The sequence below is a fragment of the Chiloscyllium plagiosum genome, unplaced genomic scaffold, assembly GCF_037043375.1.
Source record: "Chiloscyllium plagiosum isolate Xiang-an unplaced genomic scaffold, Cpla_swu_hap1 HiC_scaffold_3, whole genome shotgun sequence".
NCBI lineage: Eukaryota > Metazoa > Chordata > Chondrichthyes > Orectolobiformes > Hemiscylliidae > Chiloscyllium > Chiloscyllium plagiosum.
The window spans coordinates 8,874,553-8,897,867 of NW_028270141.1; the positions used below are offsets into that span (position 1 = coordinate 8,874,553).

Consider the following 23,315-nt stretch of genomic DNA (forward strand, 5'->3'; position numbering starts at 1 on the left):
GATTAGAGGGATATGGGCTGAATCTTGACAAATGGGTCTAAGTGAGATTGGGATGTGTGGTCAGCATGGGTGAGTTGGATCGAAGGGTCTGTTTCCATGCTGTATGGATTTATAAGTCAGCTGAGTATTTTTTTCACTCTTCTCCAAAGCAATGGAAAGCGATATCAAGTTGTTTTTATAGATTACTTATAGATTACTTTACAGTGTGGAAACAGGCCCTTCGGCCCAACAAGTCCACACCGACCCGCCGAAGCACAACCCACCCAGAGCCCTCCCCTACATTTACCCCTTACCTAACACTATGGACAATTTAGCATGGCCAATTCACCTGACCTGCACATCTTTGGACTGTGGGAGGAAACCGGAGCACCCGGAGGAAACCCACGCAGACACGGGGAGAATGTGCAAACTCCACACAGTCAGTCGCCTGAGGCGGGAATTGAACCCGGGTCTCTGGCGCTGTGAGGCAGCAGTGCTAACCACTGTGCCACCGTGCCGCCCACGGTTCGGAATATTGTCTTTACATTGCTGGCTGTAGTGGTCTGGAACTGAGAATGATCACTTTGGATGTTGCAAAACATTCTATTGGCACATTTGCCAGGTGGTGTCTGCCAGTGACTTCCACTCCTGACAAAACCAAAGTATCGAGGATTACAGACATTACACCTTATTTTAATATGATTAACAGACAGACAAAAGGGAAAAGTCACCAACCAGAAAAGACAATCATTTTCTTAAACTTCTTTATCCCAGTTGAACAATTGGGATCCTACCTCAGTGAATTATAAGGAAGGTATCAGGATATTTTTAGTCCATCTGGGACCCCTTTTCGGCCTAATTTCCATTTATGCTTTATGCATTTATCACAGCATACTTTTGGAAAGGAAGAAAAGTATGAGAAATTTTCCAATGTCAGAATTTTATCCATGTGTCTTTTAGTGTAATGGGACATGTTTGAGATTTATCTGAACTAAACCCACTGGTAATGTGTAACCTGGCCCAATTTATCCAGATCTGAATGAAATCCCTACCTCCTTTCATGAATCCCAAGGGGAGTTCTCCTGGGATTGTACTGGAATGTCCCATGAACTTTTGACACTAATGAGTTAACATGCTACAGAGCTAAGAGAATATTGAAGTTCGATGAAATTCCCGCAAAAAAGTTAAAATCCACCTACCTTCAGCCTGAGCAACAAACGTAACTGAGTGTTCCAAATCTTCATCAATTGTTTGTGATTGATAAGTTGCTGATGCAGAAAAACTTTCCACTGTACCTTTTGGTCGAATATAGACTACTAACCTAGGTTATAAAAAAAGGAACAATCCAAATTAACCAAAATTACATCATGAAGTTCATCTATTCATTGTATAAATAATAAACAAATAGAAGTGTTGTATTATGATAATTACAGAAACGATATATTTTATTAACATTTAATCTTTTTTTTCTCATTTTTGGTGACAATGCAGAATTCTAACTGAGTCAGTGCACAAAAAAAGAAATCATCTTATTTATTACATTTTTGGTAACAAAATACAATTTAAAAAATAACTTTCAGTGATTATCACGCAATTATGAATGTGTGTTTGTGCAACAATGCCACACAAAGCATAGTTTGCTTTTTTTTTGCTTATGTGAATGTACAAGCTTTCTACACATTTGCATAGATATTACTATGACTTCTTGAATACTCAAAAAACTATTAAGAAACCTGATCTTTTTTAAAGATTCTTACAAATTCATGATTAGATTTATGGTCTTGGAATAATTTTGGGTCTATTGAGATGAAAATATGGTGTACAATAACATACCAATATCTAAATGTCTCCTCTGGTATTTTCAAAAAGAACAAACTCGTTTAAAATAAATGGATCAACATCTTCGCTAAAATACTGGATAGATTATACTGATGTGCATAGCACTGCACTGCAACCATCCAGTAATCAATCAGGTAGACATAATGGAATAACTACATGCAAAATGATTTAAGAACACTCAAGAAAAATATGCCAAAGAAAATTGAGAAATAATATGCGATGTAGAAATTTACAGAACTCAGTGGAAAAAAGTAGGAGAGTGAAACTAATGGATAGCTCTTAGAAAGAACAATTACAAACATGTTGAGGAACCTAGTCTCCTTCTTCATTGTACGATTTTATAGAAAACCAGAAATGATCTATTAGGCTGTAGAACAGATAAGGAATTGGATTGACAAATTTGAAACCACCATGTGTGCTTCAAAAAATCTGCAGCAATCTCCTGAGTAAGCACCTAAGCTGGCTAACACAATTTATTCATTGAAACTCCTCCAGACCTTCGAGCAAAACCTTTCCCTAATTCCATCCCCATTTTAAAATTGAAAACTCACCTCCCTCTAATTTGACTCCAAATTAATTTATTCTGACAAAGCTATCTTCTGCTTCTCTGAATTCAGTCTCACTAAAAACTCCTGAAAAAACAAACTCTTTAGTTTAGGTTCAAGGTCAATTAAGGAGACACAGACGTTGTCCTATCTTTCAAAATCCCTCCCATCAACATGCTCCTCATAAATAAAATAAAGAACTGCAGTTGCTGAGAATCTGAAACAAAACTAGAAGTTTCTGGAAGCAGGTCTGGCAGCATCTGAGGAGAGAAAGTAGTTAACATTTTGAGTCCAGTGATCCTTCATCAGTTCTGCTTTCTCTCCATAGATGCTGCCAGACCTGCCGAGCTTCTTCTGTAATTGCTGTCCTTTTCAATAGTCCAACATATCATTTATCTTGAAGATTCATAAACCTATTAACACTTTTCAGACAAGTGCCGATTTCTTCTCAACTTCCTACTTGAATTTTCACAATCAAGTTCCCACTGCTTCCACATCATCAAAAATGGTTTGAATAACAAATGACTGGTTGTAGCATTAACGTGTTATCCTTCCTGATCTCTCTGCAGCTTTTAAAGTAGTTGTACATTATGCATTGGCTTATACTTATACACTAGCCTGCTCTGTGCAATTACCTTTGTTTGCTTCTAGTCCTATCATTCTAAGTTTAAGGAAGAAAAGCCTCCCTCTTCCTCCTTAAATAAATGACAAATCTGAACAATATTTATATTTAAATGAGCATGAAATACTCTCTCGAGTACCTTGATTGTACCTGCCTCCACCACAGTTCCACACAATGCATTCCAGACCTGAATTATTCGATGTGGGAACACGTTTTCAGTTTACAAAATGTTTTGAAAGAAGTTCTTGCAATTTCAGGGTCTGGTTTGAAATCAGGCTGAGCTTTTGATTCTGCATTTGCTCTGTCACAGTTCTGCCCGCTTCCATTTATTTTGCATTGTCTCCCTCCACCTAAATCATCATTAACACACCTTTATCACACTGAAACTCAATTACTCCAATAAAGGCCCCCACTTATTCAGCCTTCTCCCATTTTCATAAAGCTAAGCTTACCCAAACCTGTGCTTATCATAAACTACCTCAAACCAGGTCACACCACTTTCTCATTACATACATCTTCATTGTGAACAATGATACCCAATCACAATACCAACCTTGATTCTTCCATCAGTGGATAACTGGGTGCTTTTCTAAGTAAACCTGTTTCTGTGTGTCTCCTATTACTGCAAATGTCAAACATTGGTAACAATGTCTTGCATTCTGACCACCCTTCTTCATTATTGAAGAGTGATTCAATTTTGTCAGTTTTTATATTATGTATCAGAGATCGTCTGTATCTGTAAAAGGAACAAAAAAAAACTCTCATTAAACCTATAGGCAGTTTATTGCTGTAAAAAGAACATAAATGTTCTTGTTAAAAGTATTCAATTTTCATGGAAATGAAAAAGTTGTAAGGATTAATTTTATACTGACCTAATATTTAAGAGTTTGGCTTGCTCTTTGGGTGCAGGAATGTTCAATTTTATCTGGTTGTTATTCATCCTGATCCGGGCCTCAAAACTAGATTCATGATACAAATTAGCATTCAACTGTATTCCATTTCTGACAAAATTAGGTACACTGACTCCCATCTGGGCCACAAGTTCAATTGCAACTTTTGGCTTGATCAGACCTTCAATCTATAATAGAAGAAATTTATTTTCATTCACAATTAATTTCTCAAATCAGTGACAAAGGAGTAATTTGAATGCAGCTGAAAGAAATGAAATGTCGAGAAACTTCCCTTCTTGCACTCATCAGGACACACTCACAAGAATATCAAATGTCAAACAATCACCATAATTCATACAACAGAAGGAAAAAAGGTGCTGCTTGGTTGGGAAGTCAAGTCATTTTGTCTGAGATATTGCCTTGCAGAAAGCAATGAGGAGCCATGAGCCTCTCAAACTCCTAGTAATTCAAAAAAAAATTTGCAAGGCTTGAACAAAGTCCTTGTATTTGCAGAGATCTTTTTATTTGAATGAATGGTACTTCTAACAAATAAAGGTGAGGCATATTAAGAAGTTGTCTGAAATCTTGAATTGAATATTTGTCTAACTATTCATGAACAATGGGTTGTTCAACAAATGCTACATTATCACAGAATCACACCCAATAGAAGACATTACAGTATGAGTTTTACTGTCGCCTACTATGAACAACTGAAAGAACACGAAGTATGATTCAATCTGCAAATTGCAGGAACGTATGACCTACATACATGCACTAATATTCAATATCAATATTTATTAAAAATGTTACTTATTTAATAAAAACTTAAACATTGAAATTTTATAATAGCAAATAGCTGCACCAATAAACAATGTAAGAAAATCAGTTGACCTCATCACATGAAATGAAAACAAAAATTGCTCAAGAAACTTAGCAGGTTTGTCAACATCTGTGGGAGGAAACAGAGTTAACATTTCGTGTTCAGTAACTCTTAACTCTGTTTTCTCCTCACAGATTCTGCCAGATTCCCTGAGTTTCTCCAGTAATTTCTACTTTCATTTCAGATCTCCAGTATCTGGAGTTCTCTTTTTTAATATAGAACTCTTAATGTGGATTATTTACGCAACATACATGTGTTGACAGGAATGTGTTGTCTGCAGAAGAAAGGAATATGTTCAAGCTTTCTGCCTTTTTGAATTACCTGGAGGCCTAAAGATCTATAGTTTCCTGTTCCTGTACTTTATGGAAGTGCCTCAATCAACCAGAATTGATTTGTATATCTATTAGAACCCTTTTATCAAATGGTATAAATTATGATAATTTAACATTTGACATTCTTGGGTGTGTTCTGAAGAGCGCAACATGAAAAGTTTTGAAGACATCTTTATTTTCATCTACATCCAAGTTTTGTACCACCAAATTTACACATTAGATGCAATTTTTGATTTCATAATGTTAATGCTAAATGAATATCCATATTGTAATGAAAAAAATCAACCACAATCCCCATATATAATAATGTTGAAGATTATTAAACTATTCCTTTTACTGATTCAACTTCGTAATTATTCTATTTGTTAAGCATGTGTAAACTCATTTCATGACTGATGTATTCACTAGTTACTCAAGAAATCATCAAAAACAATAATATTTTGGTCACAATAGCATCTCCCTGTTCCTAAGTGTTCTTAGATTTTAAATAAATTCTAAATATTTGAAGATGTCAAGAGAAGAATTAGATGATTCTATCAATGATATTATCCATGAAAAATCAGGTGCTAATCTTGAGTAAATAAACTAAGTCTTACCTTCTTTCCTTCATATTTTATCCCTGCTTTTCCACCAGCTCCAATTGTACCTGACATAGACAGTTTCAGAGGAAGTCCAGCTCCAGTGGGGAGATTAAACTGAGAGTCCATGAAGATGTAGTGAGCAAACATGCCCTTTTGTAAGGCTTGGTTAAGCTACAAATGAAAACAATAGTATGTATTAAACAGAATGCCATGTCTTCAGACAGACCAAATATCATTCATCCATCATACGTGGTTAGTTTTAAATGAACCTTGTAAAAAAGCTTCTATGCCCCGGTTATTCGTATTTCATAATAACGTTTCCTTACTTTAGCAGCTTGGAAGATAAGGTTTTTATATCTCTAATGTTTCTCAGTATTAAGGAGCATTTTTTGCATCTTCAAGAATGCATAAATCATCACGTAATATTTATTGTTAACAATGCACATTAAGATTAGACAATAACAGCCAAAGACATATTTACTCTTGACCACTTATGTTAAAATACAATAAAGAAAATACAATAAATCAAATTTTAAACGAGCTGTTTTAAAATCAATTGATTATCTTTATATCTATCATATCACATGTCTTTTGAGTTGATGCATGATACCTTTGCTGGTAGACTTCGGAATAGTTGGAAACTTTTCGACATCATTTGTCCCAGTAGCTTGAAATCACTGCCTTTAACATAACCCAGTTCATTTCCAAATATTCTCAAGAAAGCATGTACTTCTGGTGTTTGGCTTTCAAGCTCCTTTATCATATTTTTGAAATTTTGTGACAGCTCCTTCATTAGGTTCTAGTTGACAACAGGAAGGTAAAGTACAGATAAACTATTAGCCGGCATGTGTCAATGGGTATATTCTAAAGAAAATAGCTTTATATTTCAGATACGTACTTGGTTCGACTCTTCAACCTCTTTATTGATTCCAAACCAATTAAACAGCATTTGTGATACCTTCTCTGGAACTCTACCATCCACCCAGTATAGTGCCTTCATTGCACTGTTCGGAAAAAATCCTTTCGGTCCAAATAATGCCTCCAGGGACGGTTCAAGTCCACTGCCGTCCAGACCAAGCTGTTTTAAAAAAATAATAATCTTACTTCAATTTAAATGGTTAAATTAGCTTATGTAATGTTAATATAATCTGACTATATATTTGTGTTCATTTTTAATTATCAATTTTTCCATTCTGTGCCCTTCTGCCTTGCCTCTGTGAACACGTGCCCTGATACTCACATGGAGTCAGGGAGTGCCACATTAAGAACTGTTCTCTCATCCCTGCTGCACTTGATGACCAACACTGGCTTCTGGTCGAGCAATACTTTATCTTTAAATTCCACTGTTACGTGTTCAAAATCCTCCATGAACTCAACCCTCCTGACCTCTCTCATCTTTTTCAGTTCTACAGCTCTATAATAATGCCATTCTGGTCTCATGAGCATCTTAAATTTAGATTGATCCTGTCGTGATGGTCACGTGTTCAGTTGCTGAGGTGCTAAGCTCTGGAATCTCTTGCACAAACCTCTCCATATCCTTTTCCTCCTTTAAAATGTTGCCCAAAACATACCTTTTTGGCCAGTCTTTTGATAATCTGCCCTAATATTGTCTTCCTTGGCTCAGTGCCAGATGTTAGTTTATGATGCTTTTGTGAAATGTCTTGGGGATATTTTAAATGTAAGTACATTATATAAGTTTTTGATTTTGTTGCTATGGGCATGGGAGAAACATTGAGAGAGAGAGGTCTGAGACATAGAGTCTCATACCAAATGTCAAATCCCAGTCGTATCAAGAGATCAGAGTGATTGTGGGTGAAGGAAGTGTTGTACATTAAGGACTGCAGAATGAGAAGACTCTTTGATTGTCAGAAAGGCATCATTGAAAGTCTGGGAGAAATGGTTTATCTCCATTTGCTCTACAAGAGGTAATCTGAAAAGTACTACCCCAGTGGAGAGCTAGCAGCTCTTCCCACTGTTTCACTGTCGGGTCTCCTGAGCTTTTGGCAGTAGTTATTAAATTTAAATGAGGCTCCCAATTGCAAACATTCTAATGAAGTGCTCGACCTTTCCAAATCAGAATGGGTATGTGACCTCAACTGGTTGCAGTAAAGATGGAGGCAAAGTGCGAATGTAATGGACCGGGGACACATTGGTCAACCTCAATTTTTAACAGGCTAGCCCTGCCCTTAGTTGTCTGCTGCCAGTCATGAGTTTAAAGGTTAACACTGAGTCCACTGTGTAAACTGGCACCACAATCTTCTGAAGGCAACACTTAAAAAAGCATTTGTTAGTTATTTGCCAATTGGTTATTTAGTTCTCACAATCTCAATGCTGTCCTTAGGTTTCTTCTCTATCTCATAACCAAACATAGCAGGAATCTTGGCTCTCTTTTCCCCCAAACCATTCTTTATTCCCTTATCTTCAAACTGCTTGAGATCAACTAATAACATGCACTCCAGGCATGAAACCTGAAACCTTTTCGCTCTGTATTTTGGAATTTCACAGTAGCACAGGATTAACCAACTAAGCCATTGAGATGAGCTCCTTTAATTACTACTTTTTTTAAAATTTCAAAGTTGAGAATTTATTGGCTTTTGTTTAGGCCAGATTTTAATTTGATATAGATTACAGGAAATCATGTTTGTATTGTACTATACATGCACCTACCTCAAAAAAATCAATGGATTGACCAAAAATATTTAAAGTGGTTTCCAGCATTACTGCACTTGGCATATCTTTTTCTGGCTCAAAAAATACATTGCTTTGTAATCCAGCTTCCAAAGGATTCTTTACTCTTGGAATTTTAAACTTTTTATACAGATCATAGTTTCTAGAAAGCCTCTTAACATTCCTTGGTGGTCTGATCTTATTATCTTCTAGAGAATCTGATAATTTCTTTTGTAGCCTGTGTAAAAAAAAATAAAGAATTCATTTTACACATACATGATTAGTGTTGCTACACTCAGTTGTTCCTTAAAATATACCAGCAATACATATAACAGACATGCATGGACATATATGATTTCCAAAAATTCTAGGTCCTATTATTAATTACAATTAAAGTTGTCATAATCCTACAGCACCAGTCAGTTGCTCCCTCATTAGACAGATGCTTGATGGTGGTTTAACCTGAGGATCAGCATGCCTCAGATAAGGAGAGAGGTTGAGAAGGAGAGACTTTCATGGTAACCTCAGCCAATGCAGGAATTCATAATGTGAAGGTGCTAGTGTTGGACTACTATGGAAAAAGTCAGAAATCACACAATACTAGGATATAGTCGAAGAGGTTTATTTGAAACCACAAGCTGTCGGAGTACTGCTCCTTCATCAGGTGAAGTCCTGTTGGTTTATAATTGGATGTCGCGTGATTTCTGACTTTGATGCAGATTGAACGCAGACCAGCCATTCAGCCAACTGAGCTAACTGAGCCTCATATTAATAATTAGGTCAAAGGAGATGCAATAAAACCATTCATTCTCATCAACAAACCAAGTCCATAATTGATGAAGATGGAAGTTGAAATTATGTAGATAATGGATAATTCTGGAATCCACATTATTGGAGAGATGTGACAGCAATGGAGAAGGTGCAAAGGGTGGGAGAGTTTCAGTTATGAAGAGAGATTGGACAGACTGGATTGACTTCCTTAGAAGAGAGATGAAAGGAGGCATGGCTGAGGTATATAAAATTATGAGCATGGATTGGATTGGATTAGATTGTATTGGATTGGCAGGAAGAAACACTTCCCCTTGGTGGAGGACTCAATGATCAGGGGTAAGGGCAGGAGATTTAGAGGGGATGTGAGGAAAAACCTTTTTATCCAGAGGATGGTAGGAATCTGAAAGTCACTATCTATGAGGATGGTAGAGACAGAAGCCCTCACAACCTTTAAGAAGTATTTATATGTGCACTCGCATTCAAGGCTCTGTAAAAACAATGACTGCAGAGGCTATGTGGCAAGTGCTGGAAGATGAGAATAGAATAGTTAAATGGGTTTTTTTGACCAGTGCAAACACAATAGGTCAGAGGGTATTTGTCTGTGCTGTAGATCTCGATGACTTTATGATAATGGTATTGATTTGATTCTAAAATTTATAATGCAGTATTTCACTCACACTTGGACAGCAGGAGACTCAGATTTGAGAATATTTCTCAAATGGGTGGAAACAAAGCTTTCAACTTGTTCATTTTTAATCTCTTTTAGATTTCTGATGATTCTTCTTAGATTAGCTGATGATGGATCTTTCATCACAATAAGATATGCTCCTAGTCTCTTCAGCACAGGGGAGTTTTCATCTGTGTATATTCGAAGAAGTGCATTGCGAATCTGAAAGCAAAATTATTGAATATGGTGTCACACCAAAGTATTGTTCAGTAGCTCTTCCAAAAGTGATTGTAAAAATGACAATTAAGCAACACCAACCGAGCAAAACTGATAAAATTCACGATCCACTCAGTCAGTTAGCTTCTCTCAACTTGCACAACAACTGGTACTGCAGCTCGCCTTAAGTTTTTCTATTCACTCTATTCACTCTCTGGCCAGACCAGCATTTATCCTCGCAGAGCGCTTCAGAGAACATCTCCGGGACAATCGCACCAATCAACCCCACCACCCCGTGGCCCAACATTTCAACTCTCTTTCCCACTCTGCTGAGGACATGCAGGTCCTGGGCCTCCTCCACTGCCGCTCCCTCACCACCCGACACCTGGAGGAAGAACGCCTCATCTTCTGCCTCGGAACACTTCAACCCCAGGGCATCAATGTGGACTTCATCAGTTTCCTCATTTCCCCTCCCCCACCTTATCCCAGTTCCAACCTTCCAGCTCAGTACTGTCCCCATGACCTGTCCTACCTGCCAATCTCCCTTCCCACCTATCCACTCCACCCTCCCCTCTGACCTATCACCTCCATCCCCACCCCATTCACCTATTGTACTCTTTGCTACCTTATCCCCAGCCCCCTCCCCCATTTATTTCTCCACCCTGGAGGCTACTTGCCTCTATTCCTGATCAAGGGCTTTTGCCTGAAACATCGATTTTCCTGCTCCTTTGACGCTGCCTGACCTGCTGTGCTTTTCCAGCACCACACTGATCTAAACTCTGGTTTCCAGCATCTGCAGTCCTCACCTTTGCCCAGCATTTATTGCCCATCCCTAATTGCCCAGGGGGCAGTCAAGAGTCAACCACATTGCTGACAGCCTGGATTCATGTGTAGCCAGACTAGGTAAGGATGACAGACTTCCTTCCGTAAAGGACATTAGCCAACAGATGGGTTTTCTTCCAAAAACTGGGGATGGCTTCATGGTCGTCATTAGATTTGCAATTCCAGGTACTTATTGAATTCAAATTCCACCAATTCTGTGGCAGGATCGAAACCCGGGTCCCCAGAACGTGAGCTGAATTTCTGGATTAATAGTCTGGTGCTAGTACCACTAAGCCTTTGCCTCCCCCTTAATCAACGTTTTTAATACTCAAAGTTAGGGATCAGTAATCAAGATGCTGTCCAGTTCCATTAACTATCTAGTAGGCTGAATGGTCAAAACCCACAATGTATATTGATTTTAATTGAATAAATGATTGGTGTCAGAAAAGCCAGGCCAAAGACCCACCTGTTCCAGAGGGATGTAATAACATCTCTGAACTAGTTGTTTAGAAAATATTTTAAAGACATTTCCCCAGGTTTGAGTACCACTGCCATGTAAGATGTCCAAACACACTGATTAAGAAAACTTTAAAGAGATTTACGTCCCACTGTCTAGTGCACAATTAAAAGATTGTCACTTGGGAAAGGTACAAGAAATTAACCAAAACCCTTCAAACCATGACCTGGATTTTTTTTAGAGCTATACCAGCTATACTGACATTATTTTGTCAGAAGTTAAGTCCTCATTGTCTTGCATTGATTTTCAGATGAGGACAAAACAATAAAGTAAGAATATACTCTGTTTGCACCCAGAGACACAAATAATTAGAGTGTGAAACAAATACCTAGTCTTAAAAATTGAGGAAATGTCCAAATTTCCTATTTTTTACATCAATCTGCTGAATGTTTCCCTGACTGGGTTGAATCTTCAGAAAGTATCAAAACAGCAAGATCAATGTTGCACTGTTGCTAACTTGCAAATGTGACATTAAAACATAAATGTTAGCCAAACAATCAATGTCTTTAATTCCCTCGGATCTTGTGATGTGGAGACTAAATGTGACAGAGTGAAATAAAGCCTTGATTATACACGGCTGTGGTTTCTACGTCTGGTTAGGTATCTAGAGAAACGCAAAACCTTAGTCCTCTTTCGGAGACATCTATGCCCACAAGTAACTTTAAGACTAACAGGATTAGCCACCGATATATCCCCACTACTCTTCAGTAGCTATTTTTGTTATTCATTCATGGGATATGGGTCACTGGATAACCAACATTTGTTGATCATTCTTCATTGATTTAATGGCAGTTAGGAGTTAATCACATTGTTGAGGGACAGGAGTCACATGTTGGCCAGATCAAGTAAGGACAGCAGTTTGCTCCTGTAAAGGACATTAATGAACCAGGTGGGTTTTTCTGACAATTGGAAATTGTTTCATGCTCATCATTAGACTCTTAATTCCAGATTTTTATTGAGTTCAACTTTCAACATCTGCCATGGTTGGATTTGAACCCAGGTCCCCAGAAAATTGCCTGGATTTATGGATTAAAAGTCCAGCAATAATTCCATCAGATCATCGCCTCTCTAAATTACTGGTTTTGCAAAGAAGGGTAGGAAACTATAAGAGATGGATTCAGTCTCAAGTGCTAACCTATCTACTCCTGGAATGCCTGATGTCCACTCTTAAAGCAATCAGAAGTTCGAGGCCCATCAACTGCAATTAATAGATTTCAAATTTCAAAAAGGTATTGCAATGACATATTTTTGGAGAAGCTAGAGTCAGTTACTGCCATGTTCTCCAAATCACTTTTCTCTTTCTGTCTCTCATTCTGTCTTCAATCTCCAGGTTTGTCACGAATTGAAACCTATTTCATGATTGTTTCGTGGTAATAACCAGTTTCATCGGTTTCTGAATGAAAACAGCATACGTAGACATCCTCACACTATCAAGAATGACATTACCTCATCAGCCAAGTTCATTTTTCTGAAAGCTTGAACTGCAGCTTGTTGAATATTGGAGGAGATTTTAGCGTTGTTAGCACATCTTATAAGAGTTTGCTGAATTTCCGGATTTGCATTCTCCATTGCCTGTCCCATGTTTCCCAGTGCCTGCAGAATGGAAACACAAATTACAATTGGACCTGTATTCAATACATTTCTAATTGTAAAATAAATTAGATATCACAAGTTCTGTACTGTTACCTTTAGAGTCAGGTAGATTGTGTCTTCATCACCAGAGCAGTCACTTCCAAGTATGGACATCAGGTAATTCGCAACTGCCTTCAGTTCTGGTACTACAGACTGTGTTTCCTCATAAAATCTAACAGGATTGTTAAAGGATTATGAACTTGATGGCATCGATAAGCACATATCATGATATCAAAGTCTTTCAGTATTACTTTATAGCACAATATAACTGCTTCTATTATGAAATGTTTATAAAGGAATAAGTTATAATGTAATAATGCTGCACAATTAATTTGCCATTTTTATTATTGATTCCTTTTCAGTTATTAAAAAGTCTTTGCAATTAACAAAGATATAAAATAAGCAAAGGACTCTGGATTTTTTGGGGATACTAAAGGATTTGGGGAACAATGAGAGTAGTGTGAGAAACTAGAGATGAGTCAGAAGATCGGGGGATATACTGTTGACAAGTGGACCAGAACGAAAGGATCAAGTGGCCTAGTCCTTTTCCTATTTGTGTTTTCCAAATGTCCAGAAATTATTCATTAATATTTTGAATAGTGTAATTATATACTGTAAATATATATATTTTTGCATCATTCCACAATATATCCCCATACATTGTACAGATATTAACTTAAAATTTGCAGGCTTAGCTGAAATGAAGTTAAATGAAATGAGGAGAAAGCATTTGAAGCCTAGTGATGACTTACTAATTTAAAAGTTCACTAGGTTAAAGTGTTCCTGTGTTTTGCTGAAGGATTGTGCGCATGTTTACATCAATCACTGGAATTCAGCAATAATGGACTGTACTGTCACAGAAACTCTGAAAAAACTGAGGTTTTGCTTAAAACAGACAAACTGAATCAGATGGATCATGTAATTATTTATTAGCTGAGTTTGTGATTGCTGTAGAATTGTGCTATGTAAATACCATACGACTTACTGGAAGACAGAAAAGTGGCGAACAGCCAGAGCAAGCTAAAATTTTATGCCAAACTTCATTAAAATGAGAAATAAGCCTCTTTCCAAGGAGATACAGGCAAGTCCTAAAGGGTTAATTGATCAAATCATCATTGAAAACATGTGGCCACAACTGATCTTTTGCTGGAGACTGGATAGTGTCAAAATGTGGGTGCACTGCTTCTTTGTTTGGAAAGAATATGATAAAAACCTTGCCTCGCAACAAAGCTAGCTGGCTGAGGAAGTTGTCTGATCAATGACTGGAAGTTCAGACAGAACAGACTGATCACCTGTCCTGGTCTGGTGTTAGGACACACCTATGTAAAGGGTGTGAATGTAAGCATTGCACAGGTAAGGTTTTTGCAGTTTTTTTTTGTTGTGTACTTTGCTTAACTAAAGAAGTATTCTGATGTTAGCACTGCCTTCATTCATTGATATCCAGAATAAGTTTGATAGATCAGGGAAGTAGGAATAAATAGTCTACAATAGCAAACTAATATTTCTGACATTTCAATTCTTATGCAAGGTCATTTGGACCCTCAAGTTATTTATTTTACAATCTTCCTGAATATTGTACAACATAATCTGTCATACTCATCATTTGCATTAACTTACTAATACTAAAAAAGCTAAACATCAGCACATGTGAGTGCATACAAAATACATTATGTTATGTTTGGCTAAACAATTATTGTTTGAGAAGAAAAACCGAAGAGATGCATTATATATCACAGAGATTTTTGTTGGCTATTGACTTACTTCCTTACTACGTGGCTCAAGGCATAAAATGTACCCCGTGTTCGCCGGACCTTTGCCTGATTAAGGACATCACTTATCCTACTTTCAGATGGTGAAGCCATAAGTGCTATGGCATAGGTAACTGCATCTGCCACCAATGGAGGGACTGGTTCATTTTGTAGTAGTTTCAGAACTGCAGAAAAACACTCCGGAGTGCCACATTGCAGAAGTGCTTGGACAGTAACAGACCTGTTAAAGTAAAGTTTAGGTACAGTTACTCAGGGGATCATTACATATCAAAGTTGGCAAGTAATGAAATAATAAACTTTGATTATTAAATTCTTAACTAGGCAGCAATTTGCCCTTTTAATCATCCATCTCAGGTTATCAGTGCTCATCATTATTATACTTTTAATTAATCAGTAATTTGTGACATCTGCAATTAAACAAAATACTCTAAGCTACTGCCCAAGATACCTGGCTTTTCTACAAGGTGCACTGTTGCAACCTTCACCAAAGGTGTCGGTTCTGAAATTCAATATATTCAAACCACATTTCCCCAGTACAGATGGCAGAAAGGTTAGAGCATTCAGGAGTCAGCACACTTTTAATACTGTGACAATGAAGTACCTGGTCCTGAAAAATTACTTTAATACTTTCAGAGAAAATTAATGTTTGAGATTTTATATGAACATTAAGATTGGCAGGTAATGAAATAATAAACTTTGATTATTAAATTCTGAACTAGGTAGCACTTTTAATACTGTGACAATAATAACCACTTCTGATAAATCTCTCTGGTCCTGAAAAATTTGTTTAATACTCTCAGATGAAAATTAATGTTTGAGATTTTATATGAAAATTAAGATTTTACCCTTTCTACCTGTCTGTTTCCTAATTATGTTTTTCATGTTTTTCTGTTCATTCCATTTTTAAAATTCACACCACACAAGAATGAAACAATTACCATTTCCAATGAGAGAATCTAACAATCTTCCCTTGACATTTATGGCATTACCATTGCTGAATCTCCAATGATTAATATCCTTGCAACTAGTGGTAACCAGCAATTGAACTGAATTAATCATAAAAATACTGTGACTACAACAGCAGGTCAGAGACTAGGAATTCTGTGGCAAGTAATTTACTTCCTAACTTTCTAATGGCTATCCACAATTTACAAGGCATAGGCCAGAAATGTGATGGAATGCTCACCACTTGCCTGGGTAAATACTGCTACAACAACACTCAAGAAGTTTGACACAATCCAGGACAAATCAGCATTCTTGATTGGCATCCCACCACCAACTTGAAAGTTCACACACTTCTTGTGGTAGGCCTAATGTGTTCTGAGGGCAGGGTCAAAGTAAAATCCAAGCAGCAAGCTGCCGGGGGGAGAACAAGCACCCTCACAATCCATTGGCTGGGACCACAACTATCAGCTCATTTGACGCTTTAAAGGTGAACCCTTGGGAAGAATTCATAGAGGGGATAGCTGAAGTAGCAGTGGTCACTAATATTCTATGGAACTCAGGGGAATGCTCCAATGAATCCAAGTCCCAGAAATATACATTAAAACTTACTTTTAATTACCACCCTGCCTGCACACCCAGCAATTTCTGTTCAAAGCAGTGCTGTCTTATACAAAGTTTGGGGTGGAAAGTTCCCACTTTGATAGACCTACCATCTAATTCAGGTAGGTACTTCAGCAGGCCAGGAGGAGACAGGGCAAGATTACCAATGACCACAGTAAAGATATGAAAATGACACACTTCTGGATTGCTTCCTCCTTACAGTCATGGAGATGTACAGCACAGAAACAGACCCTTTAGTCCAACTCATCCATGCCAACCTGATATCTGAAATCAATCTAGTCCCATTCGCCAGCATTTGGTCCCTATCCGGGAGAAAGTGAGGACTGCAGATGTTGGAGATCAGAGCTGAAAAGTGTGTTGCTGGAAAAGTGCAGCAGGTCAGGCAGCATCCAAGGAGCAGGAGAATCGACGTTTCGGGCATAAGCCCTTCTTCAGGAATGAAGCCCTTCCTGAAGAAGGGCTTATGCCCAAAACGTCGATTCTCCTGCTCCTTGGATGCTGCCTGACCTGCTGCGCTTTTCCAGCAACACATTTTTCAGCTTTGGTCCCTATTCCTCTAACCCTTTCTATTCATGTACCCATTCAGGTGCCTTTTAAATGTTGTAATTGTATCAGCCTCCACCACTTCCTTTGGCAACTCATTCTGGACAAACTCCACCCTCTGCGTGAAAACATTGCCCTTTGTTTCTGTAGTGCAAGTTGCTTTAAAATCTGTGCTAATACTGCCAACTCAGGCTGGAAGCCATGACACAAATAAATTATATTGAAAGGAAAACATCATCTGTCAGAATTAAGAAATGTTGATTATACTTTAATGGCCTAATTATTATATTTTTCTTTTATTCGTTCACAAGATGTGGGCATCTCTGGTCAAGCCGCATTTATTGCCTGTCCCTAATTGGATCTGGAATCATGTCGGGCAGACCAGGTAAGGATGGCAGTTTCCTTTCCAAAAGGACATTAGTGAATCAGATGGGTGTCAGCGGTGGATATATGGTCATCATTCGACACTTAATTACAAATTCTTTATTGAATTCAAATTCCACAATCTGCCATGGCAGATTTTACCCTAACTCCTTGGAAAATGAGCTGAGTTTCTGGGTTAGTAGTCTCGCAATAAATAGCACTGGACAATTACCTTCCCTGTAAACATATTAAAAGTTATAAATGGAAAGTTGGTGCTAATATATACCTTTCTGAGTGTGTAAAATTTTGGATTGTGTTAATGTCACCAAATAGTTGTTAGGACACATTGTTTTATATCTCTTCTACAAATAGGATTGTAGAACATATAACAAATTATCGTGATTACCTGGGCACTTCCATTTTGAAGAATTTAGGTAAAGCAGCCTCAAGTGCATCTTTCTCCAACTCCCTCAATTCAACAACAAATGTTTGGAACAGACTGGCTCTTTCTTCATCCTGACCACTCTCAGATAGACTGACCAGATTCTGTAAAGCCAATGTTGCAGAGTCTGCATTCTTTACCCTACTCTCAGTGTGCTCCAAAGCCAATTCTTTCCTGATTATCGATTCATCTACAAAAGATCAATTCAAAAAAAAGTTAGTGTCCATCCTGAAATAAATGTATTACCCATAATAACGCTATAGTTCAAAATGATCTATATTTCATATTCATAATTCAACATATTCTTGTCATTTAATCTGTGGTGGACATTAGACGGGGAATTGAACTGGAAATGGATTTTGGGAGGTGCAAAATGAAGCAATGAAGTCCACCGAATGTCACAAGTATCAGAAACAGACTTAAATGAGCTTCATAGAACCATTGGCCGTATGTATCACTTGGCAGTTTAAGGCCAGTAATTCAGTCAGATTATGGTTGATTTTCTACCTTAGCTTGGTTTTCCTGTAATATCCCAAAGTATCAAAAACTCCATCAAATTCAGCCATGAAGATTCACTAAATGTCTGAGCATCCACAATTTTCTGTGGTAGAGATTTTTGAAGATTCACAATCATTTGGATGAATAAAGTTGTCCTGATATCAGTTGGAACTAACCCTTATTCTAAGATTATGATGCTTCGTTCTAGACTCTCCACCAGAGGAAATACCTGCCCAGCATTTACCTTGTCCATTCCTGTAAGAATTATGTGCGTTTTAATTAAATCACCTAAATTCGAGGTAACAAGGCCTTGTTGACTCAATCCTACTGATAGGAGCCACCTCCTCATCCCAAGAAATCTGTTACGTGATCCCTAGCTGCATTTCCTATAAGACAAGGCTTCTTAAATGGCAGGTCATGACCCCAGGATTTGGTTTTGTAATCACCAATGCAGCAATGGCAATTGTGCAGCCTACTCTGATTTCAGAGGCCCTTTAGAACCTTGTGTTTTGTTTTATTGGTAGGTGCGACCTAATGGATTGCTCCCAGAATCACCGGGCAGTCACAACAACCTTTGGAACACCTGCTCACAAATGCAATGAATAGTATCTATTTCCCTGACTGTACCATCTTACATCATTGCTTTCTGCTTTCTGCACTTGAATGGCTTCCCACACCATGGCGTCATATTATTTAGCTCACCCACCCTTCAGACTTTAACCTCACCCATGCTGACAGTGTGAACATTGAAATTGTTGTGTCAGGACGAAGGTTGAAGTGCTTCCACAATCCAAAGTGACTTACAGTCACACCCTCCTGCCTGTGACCATTAACCAAACTGATACTAGCAATAAAAAAAAGGAATGAGTGGAGAAACTGGCCGTATCTGTAAAGAGAGACACTGAGCTAACCTTTCGAATTCAATGCTGCATCTGTTTGCTTTTATTTCAGATTTCCAATATCTGCGGTAGTTTAGTCTCATTTGGAGCCATTATCAAACCTGAGTGTATGTCTGTTTCCTGGGCCAAACTGCCCATGTCTCACACCATTCCTTGATAAGATACAATGTCTGTGCCTCAGACACTTGGATTCCAGCTAACAAATCTTTGAGTGGGCATTCCTCAAGATGCAAATTACACAAACAATTACCCAGGATCATAACACTTTCGTCAAACTCCCAAATGCTTCAGTTACATACAGCACCTCTACTGCCATCTCTATGTAACCTTGTTTGTTTATTGGACAAATTAAGTTCATGTATTTAATCAACTTAGTTTATTTTACTTTGAACTCCTTGTTACCCAGCTCAACACTTAGATAATTGGAAATGAGAGGTTATCAGCTCTGGGGAGGTCTCAACTAATTGCAAGTTGTTTGAAGGAAGTGTTGAAGAGACACCGTGACCATTTTGTGAGTTAGAGGAAGAGAATTCCAGGTCAGGGGAGGGCAAACATTTTTAGGGAATCTGGAGAAACACTTCTGCATGGTCAGAACACATGAAGGAAAAGATATGTCCTCTCGTAGAATGCTTCCTTTTCTTTGCTGCCAGGTTTTACTAATGATGGGATAAATCTGACAACAATGATTAGATCTCCATCACATAGTCCGCTTTCAAGTGAAATTACAGAGTGGAAGGTTGGATGGAATGCATTTTAATGAATAAAAAACACTTCTCTCGCACCTTCCATGACAACTGGATATATCTAAGCAATTTAAAGCAAATTAATATAGAGTTGTAGTTACTGTTACAGGATACATAGCAGTCCTTCAAAACCCCACAAACACAAAGTGATAATGACCAGATAATCTCTGTTTTTGATATTGACTCAGAGATAAATACAGCCAGCACTATAGGGAAATACCATTGCTTCTTGATTTTTTTTTTATATCGACCCACATAGGCACATAAAACATGCACAGTGCTAGGGTCCTGGGTTATCCCAGCCTCAGGTGTCTGTCTGTACGGAGTTTGCACATTCTCCCCATATCTGCGTGGGTTTCTTCCCATAATCCAAACATGGGCAAGTCAGGTGAATTGGCCATGTTAAATTGCCCAGTGTTAGCTGCATTAGTCAGAGGTAAATATAGAGGAGGGAAATGTGTCTGGGTTGCTTAGTCTTCAGAGAGTCGGTGTGGACTTGCTGGGCTGAAGGGCCTGTTTCCAGAATGTAGGGAATCTAATCTTAGTGGCTCATTCAAAAGACTGTGCTGGATCTTAGCAGTGATGTTAATGTTCAATGCCAGGCACATTATTTGCATCTTAACTATATGATTCAGACTGTTGGTTATTGATCAGATATTTCCTACTTAGCACCGGTGGCAAAAATTAAAATGATACTTAACCAGAAAACAAATGTTAATGCAATTTTCATTCACATTAACAATTCTACTAGTTGGGGACAGTTTTTTTTTGTTGAGCAGGGCACACCGGTGATTTTCGTGTTTGGGTTTTGTTTATATCTTATGCACAGGGAAAGTTGCTGCAGTTTGTCAGTTCTGGTCCAGCCAATATTGGCCAGCTGTTATTCGCAGATAGGACATGGTGAGAGAGTTAGAGAGATGTACAGTGTGAAAACAGACCTTTCATTCCAACTTTTCCATGCTGACCAGATACCCTGACTTAATCTAATCCCATTTGCCAAACCCTTCCTTTTCATATACCCATCCAGATGCCTTTTAAATGCTATAATTGTACCAGCCTCCATCACTTCCTCTGGCAGCTTATTCTATACATGTACCACCCTCTGCACAAAAACGTTTACTTTTAGGTCCCTTTTAAATCTTTCTCCTCTCACCCTAAACCTATGCCCTCTGGTTCTGGACTCCCCCACCCCAGGGAAAAGACCTTGTCTATTTACCCTATCCATGCCCCTCATGATTTTATAAATCTCTATTACGTCACCCCTCAGCCTCTGATGCTCCAGGGAAAACAGCCCCAGCCTGCTCAGCCTCTCCCGATGGCTCAAATCCTCCAACCCTGGCAACATCCTTATAAATCTTTTCTAAACCTTCTCAAGTTTCACAACATCTTTCCGATAGGAAGAAACCAGAATTACACACAATATTGCAAAAATGGCCTAACCAAAGTCCTGTACAGATGCAACATGACCTCCCAACTCCTGTACTCCAAACTCTGACCAATAAAGGGAAGCATACCAAATGCCTTATTCACTATCCTATCTACCTGCGACTCTACTTTCAAGAAACTATGAACCTGCACTCCAAGGCCTAAGTTCACCTGTTCTTTTTTTCATAAGAATGAGAGTAGGCCATTTAACCCCTTGAGCCTGTTCCACTATTCAATAAGATAATGGCTGATCTGTGACCTTACTGCATCTGCCTGTCTTGGGACCACATCCTTGATACCCTTGCTTAATACAAAAATGTCTATCTCAGATTTAAATTTAACAAGTTAATTAGAATCAATCAGCATTTGATGAAGAGGATTCCAAACCTTCAGTCTTTGACTCTTTGTGTATAGAAGTTCTTTCTAACATCTCTCCTGAATGGCCTGGTCCTAATTCTTAGACTATGCCCCTGGTTCTAGAATCATCCGCCAGTGGAAATAGTTTACCTTTATCTACCCTGTCTTTTCCCGTTAATATCCTGAAGACCTCTATTAGGTCAGCCCATAACCTTCTAAATTTTAGAGAATAAAGGCTTAATTTGTCAAATCGTTTGTCACAACTTAACTCCTGAAGTCCAGATATCAGCCCGGTAAACCTGTGATGCACTCCCTCCAGGGCTAAAACATCCTTCTTAAGGTGGGGTGCCCAAAGTACAGTAAGTAGGGTCTAACTAGGGTTTGGTATAACTGAAGCATAACATTTGCATCTCAATTCCAGCCCTTTATATATGAAACTCAGCATTCCATTCACCTGCTTGACTATTTTCTGTGTCTGTTTGTGGCATTTTAAAGAGCTAGGAACCTGAAAACCCAGATCTTATTGGACATCTACTGTATTTAACTTTGTGTCTTCTATACAAAATGCCATGTTCCCTCCTTTGTGGGTCACACACTTGCTTATTAAAATCCACCTACTACAGATTTGTCCGATCACCTATCAACACCCATGTAACTTTAATGTTCCCCACCAGGCATATTGGCAACTCCCCATGCAACACGCTGTTGAGCTAAAAATGGTGTTGAACCCTTCAACATTCCTTTTTGAAAACAATAATGAAATTGCCATCCATTTCCTGGACTGCTGACCACTAAAACTAAGGCTCAACTGAAAAAGCATAACCATTAGGATTACAGGAGGATATTAGCAGTTTCTTGTGATTTTCACCCTAGTACCACCTCATGTAGGCCAGGAACTGAGATAAAAGAGAAATGAGAATAGCTTCCATCTAATCTTACCATGAATGGTACAGTCTGCACTCTATTAAAAATCTTACTTTCGTATGAAACATATCAGATGTGGTTGAATGGTGCTCGATGGGCTGAATGACCTAAAACTGCTCCTATGATCTTATGTCCTGAATATTGAGTGCTATGCTACATGATCTTCCATTCATTAAAGTTATGGAGAGAACTCATCAAATTTTCCAATATTAATTTTCATTGGGCTGGGAAAGTAAACAAAGAAAATTACTCCTGTCGTTTCTTTCATTATATAAAAAAGGTAAGTTTAAGCATATTCCAAATATGCTAACCTTGCAATCGGACAGTATTTTCTGGACTTTAAAAGAAAAGTATAAAGCTAGAGATTGATTTCTTTCTCATTACCACGAGAAACAAGTTCAAGCTGTAAATCAGGAGAGAAGAAATTTAAACAAAACAAACTGTAAACAAAATCGAGGAAACTGTCAGGTAAATCTCACCTTTAGTAAAGTGTCTGTTATTAGTTGCCACTAAATTTTCTAGTTTAAGTGTTTGCTTTACGTATGACACAGCTCCGTACTGTTCTCTAACAAGAGAAAAATACATCTTTAATCAGATATACATCAAGCACTTTTCAATAGTTCTATTGATAAAAGGCAGCTTCAAGCTTCTGTCATCATAAAGTATCTTAGGTGCAAATATTAAATTGAAAATTAAGCAAAAATTTAACATGCTATTGGACATGAGGATTGCCTCCTTATTTTGATTTTAGTTCCTAAAAATGTTTTATATTACTCTGTGAACCTTCTGAAAGAAAGGTATTATGTTTGAAAACAAAAAATGCTAG

General features: G+C 38.0%; 1 protein-coding gene across 1 annotated transcript in view; it reads right to left on the reverse strand.

Moving 5' to 3' along the window:
• The window catches only part of apoba (apolipoprotein Ba), a 67,670-nt gene that overhangs the window by 37,928 nt on the left and 6,427 nt on the right, over positions 1-23,315 (reverse strand). Inside the window, exons 8-20 of the mRNA XM_043676695.2 lie at positions 22,969-23,054; positions 17,608-17,833; positions 14,722-14,949; positions 13,015-13,132; positions 12,775-12,921; positions 9,784-9,995; positions 8,336-8,573; positions 6,567-6,746; positions 6,279-6,467; positions 5,684-5,839; positions 3,858-4,063; positions 3,539-3,721; positions 1,179-1,300 (exon numbers count right to left, since the gene is read on the reverse strand). Of these exons, the coding sequence (XP_043532630.2) occupies positions 1,179-1,300; positions 3,539-3,721; positions 3,858-4,063; positions 5,684-5,839; positions 6,279-6,467; positions 6,567-6,746; positions 8,336-8,573; positions 9,784-9,995; positions 12,775-12,921; positions 13,015-13,132; positions 14,722-14,949; positions 17,608-17,833; positions 22,969-23,054 (2,291 nt within the window). The remainder of the gene's footprint in view (positions 1-1,178; positions 1,301-3,538; positions 3,722-3,857; positions 4,064-5,683; positions 5,840-6,278; positions 6,468-6,566; positions 6,747-8,335; positions 8,574-9,783; positions 9,996-12,774; positions 12,922-13,014; positions 13,133-14,721; positions 14,950-17,607; positions 17,834-22,968; positions 23,055-23,315) is intronic.